At 36.0% G+C, this 12,417-nt stretch overlaps 3 protein-coding genes across 3 annotated transcripts; 2 read left to right on the forward strand and 1 right to left on the reverse strand.

Moving 5' to 3' along the window:
• Positions 1-3,573: 3,573 nt before the first annotated feature.
• Positions 3,574-4,767, forward strand: BNAC05G12380D. The gene has a single exon (XM_013830573.3). The coding sequence runs from the start codon at positions 3,750-3,752 to the stop codon at positions 4,554-4,556; it is 807 nt and encodes a 268-aa protein (XP_013686027.2). The 5' UTR covers positions 3,574-3,749; the 3' UTR covers positions 4,557-4,767.
• Positions 4,768-4,814: 47 nt separating this feature from the next.
• LOC106390165 lies at positions 4,815-8,344 on the reverse strand. The gene is made up of 14 exons (XM_048758172.1): positions 8,097-8,344; positions 7,561-7,770; positions 7,362-7,412; positions 7,057-7,187; positions 6,848-6,964; positions 6,622-6,741; positions 6,358-6,419; positions 5,986-6,155; positions 5,841-5,894; positions 5,619-5,728; positions 5,414-5,527; positions 5,166-5,294; positions 5,043-5,071; positions 4,815-4,993 (listed from the first exon to the last, which is right to left on the reverse strand). Exons 2-13 carry the CDS (start codon positions 7,768-7,770, stop codon positions 5,044-5,046), a joined length of 1,296 nt encoding a protein of 431 aa, XP_048614129.1. The 5' UTR covers positions 8,097-8,344; the 3' UTR covers positions 4,815-4,993; position 5,043.
• A 265-nt stretch (positions 8,345-8,609) lies between these two features.
• LOC106390166 (glyceraldehyde-3-phosphate dehydrogenase GAPCP2, chloroplastic) lies at positions 8,610-11,894 on the forward strand. Its single transcript, XM_013830572.3, has 14 exons — positions 8,610-8,864; positions 9,125-9,213; positions 9,305-9,372; positions 9,461-9,499; positions 9,648-9,748; positions 9,960-10,072; positions 10,221-10,320; positions 10,464-10,610; positions 10,713-10,773; positions 10,873-10,970; positions 11,054-11,196; positions 11,289-11,372; positions 11,455-11,544; positions 11,648-11,894. Exons 1-14 carry the CDS (start codon positions 8,670-8,672, stop codon positions 11,700-11,702), a joined length of 1,383 nt encoding a protein of 460 aa, XP_013686026.2. The 5' UTR covers positions 8,610-8,669; the 3' UTR covers positions 11,703-11,894.
• Positions 11,895-12,417: the final 523 nt, after the last annotated feature.

Consider the following 12,417-nt stretch of genomic DNA (forward strand, 5'->3'; position numbering starts at 1 on the left):
TTTGAGATTGTATATACATACATTATTTGTTGGAAGTAAATAAATTAAAATTTAAAATTCCTTTCAAATCGACTCTATTATGTTGATATAAATTTTGTGAAAACTACATATATAATAACCATATTGGTTTTGTATATAATAACCATATTAGTTTTTATATAATAACCATACCGGTCTATCCCCTAGACTATATTTGCCAAGTGATTTATATACATGTCGTCACTACAATCATTCTCGCTGAAAAAAGATGACATGACACTTAAAATAGATGACATGGTTTTATAAAATAGTGACATGTCATCTTATTAATTGTGAGATGTAAAATTTCCTTATAAAAATTTAAATTTTTTTGCAGGGATTTTAAATATGGTAATAAAAATAACTCATATATCATCATTAATGTCAATTTTCCATATAAATATTTATTTATGGTAAACTATTAAATATAATAATAATTCATATATCACAATTAAAATAATAATATATATGTATATATGTATTTCATATTAATAAAATAAACTAAATAAAGTAACACTAATCCAAAAAAAAAAAATTGATAGTTAAATATTTAAACATTATTTAAATTTATCCATTGATCTTCATCATTTAAATTAACAAAAAAAAATTTTAGTTTAACTAAAACAAACAAAGTCTCAAATTTATTAGAATTTATATTTATATGTAAATATATATATATATATATATATGAAAATAGTGACATGGCATCATATTAATTGTGAGATGTAAAATTTCCTTATAAAAATTTAAATTTTTTTGCAGGGATTTTAAATATGATAATAAAAATAACTCATATATCATCATTAATGTCAATTTTCCATATAAATATTTATTTATGGTAAACTATTAAATATATTAATAATTCATATATCACAATTAAAATAATAATATATATGTATATATGTATCTCACATTAATAAAAATAAACTAAATAAAGTAACACTAATCCAAAAAAAAATTGATAGTTAAATATTTGAACATTATTTAAATTTATTCATTCATCTTCATCATTTAAATTAACAAAAATATTTTCAGTTTAAAAAAAAATAAACAAAGTCTCAAATTTATTAGAATTTATATTTATATGTAAATATATATATATGTATATATTTAAAATTAGATGGGAAGATATATATATATATATATATATTTAAAATAAATAATCATTAAACACAATAATATAATTAAAACTATTTTTATAAAAACTAATTTTATCTTTATTAAAAATTAAATCAAATCAAATTTAAATAATTATACCAAATCACAAAAATACGTGTATGATTTTTTATAACTATTGAAGTTAAAATATAAATTAATAATATTGAAATATAAATCAAAATTTTCTTTTGAAATAAAAATATTATGTTTAAAATTATTATTTCTGCGCATGGCGCATGAAAACTGCTAGTTTCTATGTAACAAATTTAGTAGTCTGTTTCTATTGTAATGTAGAGTTGATTAAACTAATTAGTTTATTATTATTATTATTATTATTATTGTTATAATATAATTTAATTTTAGTATAATTATTTTTACCAGACGATTTAATAGTATATAATTTAATTTTAGACAACTAGCTAAACTCAAAATAATAATAAACAATGGATTCTCATAGATTTACAATTAAAATGCAGTTGAGAGAATAAACTTAAAAGAGGTGTTATGGTGTCTAAATGACAACTTTGAGAACATGAGTCTGCTTCGTTTCTCCGAATAAGAATGGTCTAGCGGACTCATTAACGAAAAAAACTAGGATCAAAGAAGTTATTTTCACGCATATAAATCAGACACGATCAAATAGAAGTGCTTTCCGAAGAAATGTTTTTTCCGATCAAAAATTGGTATAGTTAAGTGGACAGTTGACCAAAAAAAATCTCTAGTCATCCGTTTTCCTCAGCAACTTTTCTCTTTTCGCTCCCTATCCGCAAGTGTTTTACGTTTTTGTTTCCTCCTGTCTTTAACCTTGTCTTCGAATCCATCGTCTAACATCTTCATCATTGCCACCCTTTTAGCTTTTGATACCTGCAGATTCAGAAACTTGCGTAAGCCATAGGCCTTTACTTGGACATATATCCCATGGCTGATAACTGATCTTCATACTCTCCTTATAAATCAATTACCAATATGAACCAAAAACTAATACAAGAACACCATGGTGAAGCAGCTGGTATGGTAAAAGACCGAGCCAATTACATACAACAAGTACTTTAGTATAGAGCCAATTACACACCTTTGTGACTTATACACTGTCAGTGATTTCTCTGTAGTTGTACAGATCCATTTGTTTGCCAACTTCCGCTTCTATTTCATGAATAAGGTTTCACATCAGTCTGCAAAAAGGAATTTTAAAGGTTAGGTTCTAAGCAAACCATGAACGTGAATACTTCCATGATTTTCAGCTATACCTCAGTGATAATGCTTACAGCCAGTCCTCCTCTACCAGCTCTAGCTGTACGTCGAACACGATGAACATAATCCCTTGGATATCTGATGCGAGCCAAGCGTAGAGTTGGAATATCAGTGAGCTTCAGAAACGCAGTGAATGGGGATAAGTAAATTTCGCTAGAAAGTACACCTCAGAATGTCATAGTTGATTACAAGGTTAACAGTAGGAATGTCCAATCCATGGCTGCGATATCAGTCGCAAGCAATATCGGTACTTTCCAAGACTTGAATTTATTGACAAGTTCTAGAAACATAACAATGTGTAATCAGAATGGAATCACGAGCTAAAAGATGAATTAGTAAAGCTATGAATATGAGACCTGCAAGTGGAGACAAAAATCATGGCTGATCGAATCTCATTGTATTCCATTTGCGACAAGATGTGCACAAGATATAGTTCTTTGGCATCTTTGTTCAAGAACATGTACTGCTGCTTGAGAGTACCAACTGTCTTTAAACCTTCATAGGCTTCATAGAAATAAGCTTTGTTTGAAGAATGTTCCAGCAATGGCTGTAAGTTACTTGTCATCGTAGTGGAGAACAACAACAACAACAACGTTTCTTTACTTTTGGGAAGACGGTTGAAGATAGTGCGCAGCTTCTTGGAGCAGACTCAACACTATTAAAGGTCATAGGGCCAAAAAAAAATGTTTACCCTCTAAAAATTTATATACACATAATGTTTAAAATATTTTTAAAATTTAATCAATAATAATTTGTATCAAAAATGAAATTATATACATATTAAATCAGTTTGTGCCATTTTCAATTTTATTTATTATATTTAGAATTTTTTATATATAAAATATAGATTTATAAAAAAACTAAAACCTTTAACTATTATTATACAGGGGGAGGGGGAGGAGACACTAGCTCGGATCCGAGACGGTCGCCTCCTGATGAGCCTGCCCTGGTCTTGGAAACCAAAAAAAAAAAAAGGCAGCAACTTTCATAGCTCAAAGTTGAGATTTTGACCCGACCCGAACCTCCATTCTCTTCGGATCAGAAGAAAAGTGAAGCGATCGACAGCGAGTTGTCGACGGTAAACTAAGAGAGTTCAAATCCGGTTTAGCCGAACCTGAAGATTAAACCGGATATACAAGATTGGGTTTTTTCACCATCTCTAAATCTGTTAACAACAGAAGAATCTCAAGCCCTGAAAAAAAAGTAAAAAACCCTTCTCGAAACCAAAAAAAATCTGAGACCAATCTCTCGATCTTTTTCATCTCTATCTTCCCCTGGGCGGAGGAGAGTCGTCTCGACTTTGATTGGGAAAACAAATAGGTATGACTGGTGTCGTTAATAAGAATAGAGTTCCAATTTCATCTCCTGGATCCGGTTCGGAAAGTGAAAAGAAGGATAATGCTTGTTACGTGTGCGAAGGAAAAGATGATTGGGTTTTAGTATGTCATGGAGAGCAATGTCTTATATCCATTCATCAAAGCTGTACATGTGATGAGCCCGACTTTGATGAATTCGGTAATTTCTTTTGCCCTTATTGTTGGTACAAGCGTCTTGTTCTCAAGTCCTTGAAGCTAAGAGAGAAGCTTTTAGGGATAGACAAGTCTGGGGTTAGTGAGAATGTAGCTGAGGTAAATGTTTCACAAGGTAGAAGGGAATGTGATGAATCGTATGAGAAATTCATGGCGATGGAGAAGGATCAGAGAATGAAAGAAGTTGCGGCCGAAACTCAGTCTCAGGAGCTGGGAGGAGGATTTAGTGAGAAGAATCACATTGCTGAAGAGGATGAACAAAGAGAGCATCATCCTATCTCTACAGACAATGTTCAAGAGTTAGCTTTGGTCATCCACCAGCCAATCGTAGCACAGCCTTTCCGCTCAGTCCCTCCTCCAAAAATCGGAACTGCGCTTCATGATCCCAAGCAAAGAAAACGTAAAAGAGTATTTTGGACGCAGGCAGAAGAACAAATGCTTAGGGTCGGTGTGGAGAAATTCCCTGGAATCAGGAATATTCCATGGCGCAAGATCTTGGAGTTTGGTCGGGATGTGTTTCACGAAGACCGGGTTCCAAGTGACCTCAAGGACAAGTGGAAAATGATTAACAAAATGTGTGGCAAGCCTTCTCTCGACTGAAGGACAACCAAATCATCAGTAGCTTAGCAGAGAGCAAATTAAACCCCATCGCTTTGCAGTTTGTTCTACAACCTTGTTCATAATTTTGCATGAGGTTGGCTTTTGTATAAACCTGATGGTTGTTAAAAATTACGAACCAATGCTGCTCTAATAGAAACCAAAGTAGTACTAGTTTTGCTTATTAAATGATAGCTCCTGCATAGTTTGCTTATGAGATATGCTTATATTTCTATATTCCAACATATCAAAGATTGTTTCTTGCCCTTTTTAAAGAACCAGTCATTCGTTTGATATATATAGCGCTATTAAATGTTAATCAATCATTCACATACAGAACAATAAGGACAAAGAATTAAGAAAGGACAAAAAATATAAGCAAAGAAACAGCAGAAATGAAATGTTGAGTAACAAACAATCATCTTTCATCATATATGTGTGTATTTTTTATTTTTTTTGGTCAAACATATGTGTATATTAGAAGCTCGTCTTATAGGATAATGCAGCCTCCCGTATCCCTGATGAAACAACGAACCATCAAATTCAGATTCTTTTTTTTTTTTAAGTTTCTATCAGGTAAACATAATCGCTTAGGTTATGCACATTGATTACCTCTTGGGCTCTTCATAGTAACTCAGAGCTTGCTCGAACTTGAGCCAGAGTGGACATGATGATGCCTCAAGATCGACATGCTCAGGACCTTTGATATAAGCTTGGATAATGAACTGATTGCTTCTCTCCCTGTGTACCCACATAGTTTGAACAAATATAAATGTATTGTCTCCACTGACTCAGATTGATAATATTTGACTCAGATAATCAGGAGTATTAAGTAGAGATTTTTGGAGTGGGAGGCTTACCTTCCTTCATACTCGGATAACCAAACCAAATAGGCTACACCGAAGTACATAGAAACAAATGGTTTGGTTAGATCGTCTGCTGAATCGACTCTGTATGCTCGGTATCCTAGCTCCCTTCATTCAGAAACCAGACACATTTAGACTTGAAGTTTTTTAAGACAATTTATTGTGACTATAAAGAAATGAAGTTGTGTCACAAACTTACGTGTTTAACCAGGCAGCAGTTTTGTAGTCCACTCCAAGAATCCCCACCTTCTTCCCAGTACCGTTCACAAACCTCATGCTCACAGTATCAGCAACAGCGCAAACGAGAGGCTGCATCAGTGAAAAGGAAGTTATAAATAGCACAATTATGTGTCCACTAAAGAAGTTTCTTGCCGTTGAAATGTGGTAAAGCATGTGATGGTTAACAGGTATGCTCACTTACAACTTTAATTCCTTTTGTGCTGAAGTACTCTGAAACGATTATTTCTGCAACAGCCTGGAAATAAAAAAGTATAGCATATTACTCTTTTAAGCAAGATTGTGCTCGGAAAAAAAATGGCGTTAGCTGCACAGTTAAAAGACAGTACCTTCATTTCCCCTCGAGAAAGGTAAGGCCTCTTTTCACTATCTTGTGAGAAACGAACCTTTCCTCTTTCTTCTTTGGATTTTGTCCACTCTTTACATACTTCGGGATGATTCCACATATCTTCCATATCTTCAGGAGAGGCTCTAGAGTCCCAGTATGTGAAATTGGTGTCTGTCAAATCATATGGTGCATTATAGTTCATATCAAAACATAAAAGAGAATGATATAGGTTCTTGAAATCTGTGTGCATTTGCAGCTAAATCATTGACACACTGCTCCATGCTACTCCTAAGATTTATGGAGATCATAAAATGCTTGAAATAGGCGTGTTATTGTTGTATGATACATAAATATACAAATAGGGAGAGGTTACTTGAGCCAGGTGAAGTGGGATTAGTAGGATGAAAGCTCGAAGGACCAGCATCGACATGTTTTCTGCAACAACAATTACCAAAACAGACTGCGGTTTCAGTACACAAGCTTTGCTTTTCTATCTTCTTGGTGCAACTATTGCGGACAAAAGTAACAATATGAAAGACACTGCCAGACAAAACAAAACCTTTTCCTTGCAACCATGTATTAAATGTGACAGCAGAAACTAGTTAGACAGAACAATCAGAGAACAGAAACAAGAAACCTTGAAGGGAGAGCCTCTTTCACTGCAAGGTATCGTTTCCAATATGGTAGTGTAGACTTGTGAGTCGCCTTTTTTGTCCCACCATTATAGGCTCTGACAACAAACTCTTCACTTCTCTGGCTGCGCATGGAAAATTGTCAAATACTTAAGTAGTCCAAGAGAAATAGTCCTTTTGTAATTGAAGTTGTAAAGATAGCAATATCAAATTAGCGACAACGTAACATACTTATTCTGATAGTCTGTCAACCATTTCAGGTAAGCCGCCGCAAAATATACATTTATAAAGGGCTTGTGAAGAAGATCAGGATTGTCATCCACATTATATTCCTGATAGCCTTGTCCTCTGCAATAAAGTTTGACCAATACCGGAACATAAGATTTCTTTAAAAAAACTTAAGATCTAGGACAGAAAGGAAACTAAAACTGATAACCTACCCAGCCAACCACTCTGCTGTCTTTGCAAAAACTTGTAAAATCCCTAAGCCAGTTTCCTTGGTCTTTTTGTTGTACCGCATAATGAGAGGCTTCCGGTCACTTTCAAGCTCCGCAATTGCGCATATCATTTCCTGCAGATGAAGAGGGAAATGCAAAACTCTGAGATCAGAAAGGGAATAAAATCGATCTCAAGAGAAGCTAAAACCAAGCTCAGAAAGTATCAGTTTTAAAAGGAACTGCCCACTTTGAAAATAAGTTCTGCGTCAAGATTAAAACACTCAGTGATAGGTGACAATGAAGCATACCGGATCCAGTATTGAATCAAAGTGTCTTCGTACAGTAATATCAGCAACAGCCTGCAGTAAAAAGGAATTGACCAATAAATAGTCAGAAAATCTAGAATTCACAAAATCCTCACCAATTATCGATGGAATGATTGAAGCCAAATGAAAACCATATGAAGTTTCCAGCCAAACATACAAAGATTTTCAGAAAAAGATTTACCTTCATCTCAGTCTGTGTGAGATAAGGTTGTCCATCAGGATCCCTTGAGAGGTGAACCTTCTGCCCTTTAGTCTCCCCAACCTCTATCCATTCAGCTCTCACCGCAGGATCCATCCACATTGCCTCTAAATCATCCGGGTCAACACAATCATTCCAGTACATGAAACTATTCGCCATTCTTGCATTGCTGTACGACCTTTCCATTGGCATCTGTCAGAAACAAAAAAAAAAAAAAAAAAAAAGATAATTATCACACAAGCTATTGAAGATTCTACAACCACAGCTAGCTAATGGAAGAGAGAGGAGCTCAAGCCACATAATCGATATGGGAGGAGGTGCAAGCGCAAATCCAAAATCTAATTCTACACATCTCAAACACGAAGACGAACTAACCAATCCCAGAAAAAAAAAACTCAAATCGTAAAATCAATTAGGAAACTAGGAAGTATCATGATGTCAGCATAACTCAACAAACGAATTGCATTGAAAATAAAAAACTGGCACAAACGAACGAGCAGAGAAAGATTGGGGAAAACCTTGCCGAAGGCGTAAGCGCGAAGGACGAGAACGTCGACGACAGGAGCAGAGAAAAGGAGATGAAGATTCAAATTGATATTCGGGAAATTCTACGGATACTCAGAGAATAAGAACGAGGAAGAAACCAACGGTTCGCCATTTTTAACGGGAGAGCCAGAACATCACACAGAGGAAGGAGACTGTGATGACGAACGAAACGCAGAAGAACGCCACCTGGCGACTCGGAGCTGGACCAGTTCGTCGTCGTTTTAACGTCGAGCTATTTTTAGCGGGAGAGCCAGCTGGATTTTTGCCACGTGTCGACCTGAAAATGGAAATAAAGGCTAGGCCCATTAGTCTGACGTGGCAAGGAGTAACGTCGCTTTATGGCTTCCTTTAACCCCAACCGTCATGAATACGTCAACGTTGTTCAAATATGGCTGCTGGCCCTCTTATATGGGCCTGATGTTGTTGATTCTGTCGTTCCTCCGTAAAATCTCAACCTTTAATTCTCATTGCACTATTAGCTACGATGGGCCGTGCCGCAGCGGAACACAACATCATCGTCTCTGCAGAGTCGTAAGCATATTTACATGAGAATATTCGTCTACAGTTTACACTCAACAAAAACCACACAGCGGAAGCGTTTTGGGGTTTTAGCGGCGAGATCACTTCGTTCTCTTGTAGCTTTAGCAATGGCCTTCTCTTCCCTTCTCAGATCTTGCGCCACTTCCGCCGCCGCTCCTCGTGTCGAGCTTCACACATCTCCGTCGTACGGCCATTCTCAGGTATAAAGCGTTTTTCGTTTCTCCTCTATCGAGGTTGTGCTCGATTTGATATGGTTTAAGCTTGCGTTTCGCTTCGTCTCATCTTTAGCTCTCTGGTTTCGATTTATTCAGTGTAGAGTAAACTTGGTGGCTGTTATTGTATCTTGATTTTGTCTTCCCGCGTCCTCACATGTTGTTGCAGTTGAATGTATAGTCGTTTAGCTTGTGTTATCTGAATAGTGCTAGGCAGCATTGAAGAGTTTTTTTTTTTGAACGATTAGGTCACGTCAAGTCTTGGATTCAGTCGCAACCTGACCTCGTCCAGATTCTCGGGTGCTGCGGTTTCAACTAAGTCATCTTCATCTTTACAGTTCAGTCACAAACTCTGTAGCACATGTAAATTGCACGGTGTTTTTTTTTTTTAATATCCTCAAGAAGTGTTTTTATGTTCAATTGTACAGAATATGCAATGCGAGAAGTGTTCAGCCTATCAAGGCGACAGCTACAGAAGCACCTCCTGCTGTCTACAGTAAGAAAACAAAAATTCATTGAAACTCCGTAGCTGTATATGAAGCTGTATTCTTACTACCGAATTTGATTTGGTGGACTTTGTATAGGGTCAAGGAGCAGTGGAAAGACTAAGGTCGGGATCAATGGTATGTTCTTCTAATCCATTGCTGATTTTCATTTTAAAACTCCTCGTCATTGGATAAGTATATGCCTCCATTCCTTCTGACATACTTCTAGTTTCCTACCTTTTTTCATTTCTTATAGATGCTTGAGTCTTTACTATGTGTGGGATAGGTTTTGGTCGGATTGGACGGTTGGTCCTTCGCATCGCAACTTTCAGAGATGATATTGAGGTTGTAGCAGTCAACGACCCATTCATAGACGCCAAGTACATGGTAAGGATGATTACTTTCTTATCTAGCAGTTGATGAAACTTGCTGTACCGTTTTACTTATAATTGTAGCAATTCCTTCCCCTTTTGGTGTATCTTACTCTTGGTAACTTTTCTCGTTGGCTTGAACCCAGTATAACTTTAAGGGAATCAATTTAAGAGGCATGTACTTTTATAGAAAACTTACTGCAAATCTTCTCTCCCCTCGTATGCAGGCTTACATGTTCAAGTATGATTCTACTCATGGAAATTACAAAGGAACCATCAATGTAATTGACGATTCTACTTTGGAGATCAATGGAAAAGAGGTCAAAGTTGTCAGCAAGAGGTAATTTGTTAAAATTTTGTCTCATATAGTCGTATTATATATCTGTCTAGACATGGTGAAATTATGAATTAGTTGTCATGTTTTTTCTATTGATAAGGTAATAAGCTTACTCTTTCTAGAACCTGACATCTTATTGGTCCTTTCTCAGAGACCCAGCTGAGATCCCCTGGGCTGATCTTGGAGCTGATTATGTTGTTGAATCTTCCGGAGTATTCACCACCCTTGCAAAAGCTTCGTCACATTTGAAGGTGTGCAATTTCATTTGAACGCACTTGTTAGTGTACTTGTGTCACTAATGCCAACGTTGAATACCAGTCCTTATCTTAAGTAATTTAAATATTTGTCTGCTAAAATGGCTTATTATTTGCTTGACCTTCTACTGTCTGCTCAGGGTGGCGCCAAGAAGGTCATCATCTCTGCCCCTTCAGCGGACGCACCAATGTTTGTTGTTGGAGTAAATGAGAGGACATACAGACCTAACATGGATATTGTCTCTAATGCAAGCTGTACCACCAATTGTCTTGCACCTCTTGCTAAGGTTTGTAAACGTTGCACATTATTTTTCCTGTGAATAACTTGCTGTGAAGAGCTTTAGTAAGGTTAAATAAATTGTCGCTGGCCCCTAATTTGTATCTTTCAGGTGGTGCATGAGGAATTTGGAATTCTTGAAGGCTTGATGACAACAGTTCATGCGACCACAGGTACTGGATTCTTGGTCATCTTGTTATAAGTCTCTGTATATCAATAACCTGAGAAGACTAAATTATGTTTTTTTGTTCATATCTTCTTTCCGTATTCAGCAACTCAGAAAACTGTGGACGGCCCATCAATGAAGGACTGGAGAGGAGGCCGAGGTGCCAGTCAAAACATCATTCCTAGCTCAACCGGCGCTGCAAAGGTACACACAACCATAGTTTATATTTACACATCCAATCTGGAATCGTATTCATGTTTTTTTTGTTCTTGCTCTTGTCTCAATAGGCTGTTGGTAAGGTTCTTCCAGAACTCAATGGAAAACTAACGGGAATGGCTTTCCGTGTTCCAACACCAAATGTTTCTGTTGTGGATTTAACTTGTCGGCTTGAGAAGGATGCATCGTACGAAGATGTTAAGGCAGCCATCAAGTATGACTAATATCCCATATCATTATCGTTACCTAAACTTAACGTTGAACTGTATGAACATCTCACTATTTTGATGTTAAAACTCTTGATAGGTTTGCTTCAGAAGGACCACTTAGGGGAATTATGGGGTACACAGAAGAAGATGTCGTCTCCAGCGATTTTGTCGGAGATTCAAGGTATCCCACTTAAAAGAATCTTGTAATGGATTACGGATTTCAAAATTTAGTTTTGGTTCTCAAATGTGGTGATCATTTTCAGGTCAAGTATCTTCGATGCTAATGCTGGGATTGGATTAAGCAAGTCCTTCATGAAACTTGTATCCTGGTATGACAACGAATGGGGTTACAGGTAAACACTGAGTCTCTCTTTGTCTTTCATTCCTTTACCATCAATTTGGCAGCTGTCAATACGCAAATACTAAAAATATATTGCTGGTTTTGTAATATTACAGCAACCGAGTCCTTGACCTGATAGAGCATATGGCGTTAGTTTCAGCCATCCGCTAAACCATGGCAGTTTCTTGCAGAAGCCAAAGATTTTCTCCACGCTCTGTGCATTAGGTACCTAGCTGTTTTGTGTGTGTGTGGTTCGAATGATGAACCTTCCGATTTTGCTATGGTATCACGACTTGGTTTTGAAACCATACGATTGTAATAAGAAGACTTTTATGTTGTATTAAGAAAAAAATTGTTGGTTTATCTTCGATATCTTTTAGTTAATTCATAATTGTGGAGATGAGATGAACAATCGAAATTCTGTGACAGTGAAACATCGTTGAGTAGACAAGACTGTGGTTCTGAGATACTGACGATATAATTAGCATGATGGTAAGATTTTAGGATAATTAGGTACCCAAAAAGTTGATTGATTTAACTTTGGAGTTTGGACTGAATTAAGAGTGACATCACATCCACTTTCAGGACAAATTAACCGATACACTAATTAATACAAGCAGATAAAAAGGCTTTAGTATTTATGTGATTTTGATTTTGTTAATAACAGGATGTTTTTTTTTGAACTGATAAGTGTATATTTACATCTTTTAAATAATAATAACAAGATGTTACATGAAAGAAAACGCACTCGCAGAAAATGGAGGAAAAGGTATAAGGGGACAAAAGCTTTTTTGCAATCGTGGAAAACCACTTTGATCTCAACCAAATGTGGCGCTGCATAATTAATCATTTTAGTCTCTATCAACATAATTCTAAAGTTTCTTTA

This window comes from Brassica napus, chromosome C5 (assembly GCF_020379485.1).
Source record: "Brassica napus cultivar Da-Ae chromosome C5, Da-Ae, whole genome shotgun sequence".
NCBI lineage: Eukaryota > Viridiplantae > Streptophyta > Magnoliopsida > Brassicales > Brassicaceae > Brassica > Brassica napus.

What these genes read in the sequence shown, in the direction of transcription:
- BNAC05G12380D (XM_013830573.3), top strand. Translation starts at nt 3,750, where the DNA reads ATGACTGGTGTCGTTAATAAGAATAGAGTTCCAATTTCATCTCCTGGA.
- LOC106390165 (XM_048758172.1), bottom strand. Translation starts at nt 7,770, where the DNA reads ATGCCAATGGAAAGGTCGTACAGCAATGCAAGAATGGCGAATAGTTTC. An exon ending in GCACAAAAGGAATTAAAGTT is followed by an intron (nt 5,729 to 5,840) that starts GTAAGTGAGCAT and finishes TCACTGATGCAG; the next exon opens with CCTCTCGTTTGCGCTGTTGC. An exon ending in TACTATGAAGAGCCCAAGAG is followed by an intron (nt 5,072 to 5,165) that starts GTAATCAATGTG and finishes TTGTTTCATCAG; the next exon opens with GGATACGGGAGGCTGCATTA.
- LOC106390166 (XM_013830572.3), top strand. Translation starts at nt 8,670, where the DNA reads ATGAGAATATTCGTCTACAGTTTACACTCAACAAAAACCACACAGCGG. An exon ending in GACTAAGGTCGGGATCAATG is followed by an intron (nt 9,500 to 9,647) that starts GTATGTTCTTCT and finishes TGTGTGGGATAG; the next exon opens with GTTTTGGTCGGATTGGACGG. An exon ending in GACAACGAATGGGGTTACAG is followed by an intron (nt 11,545 to 11,647) that starts GTAAACACTGAG and finishes GTAATATTACAG; the next exon opens with CAACCGAGTCCTTGACCTGA.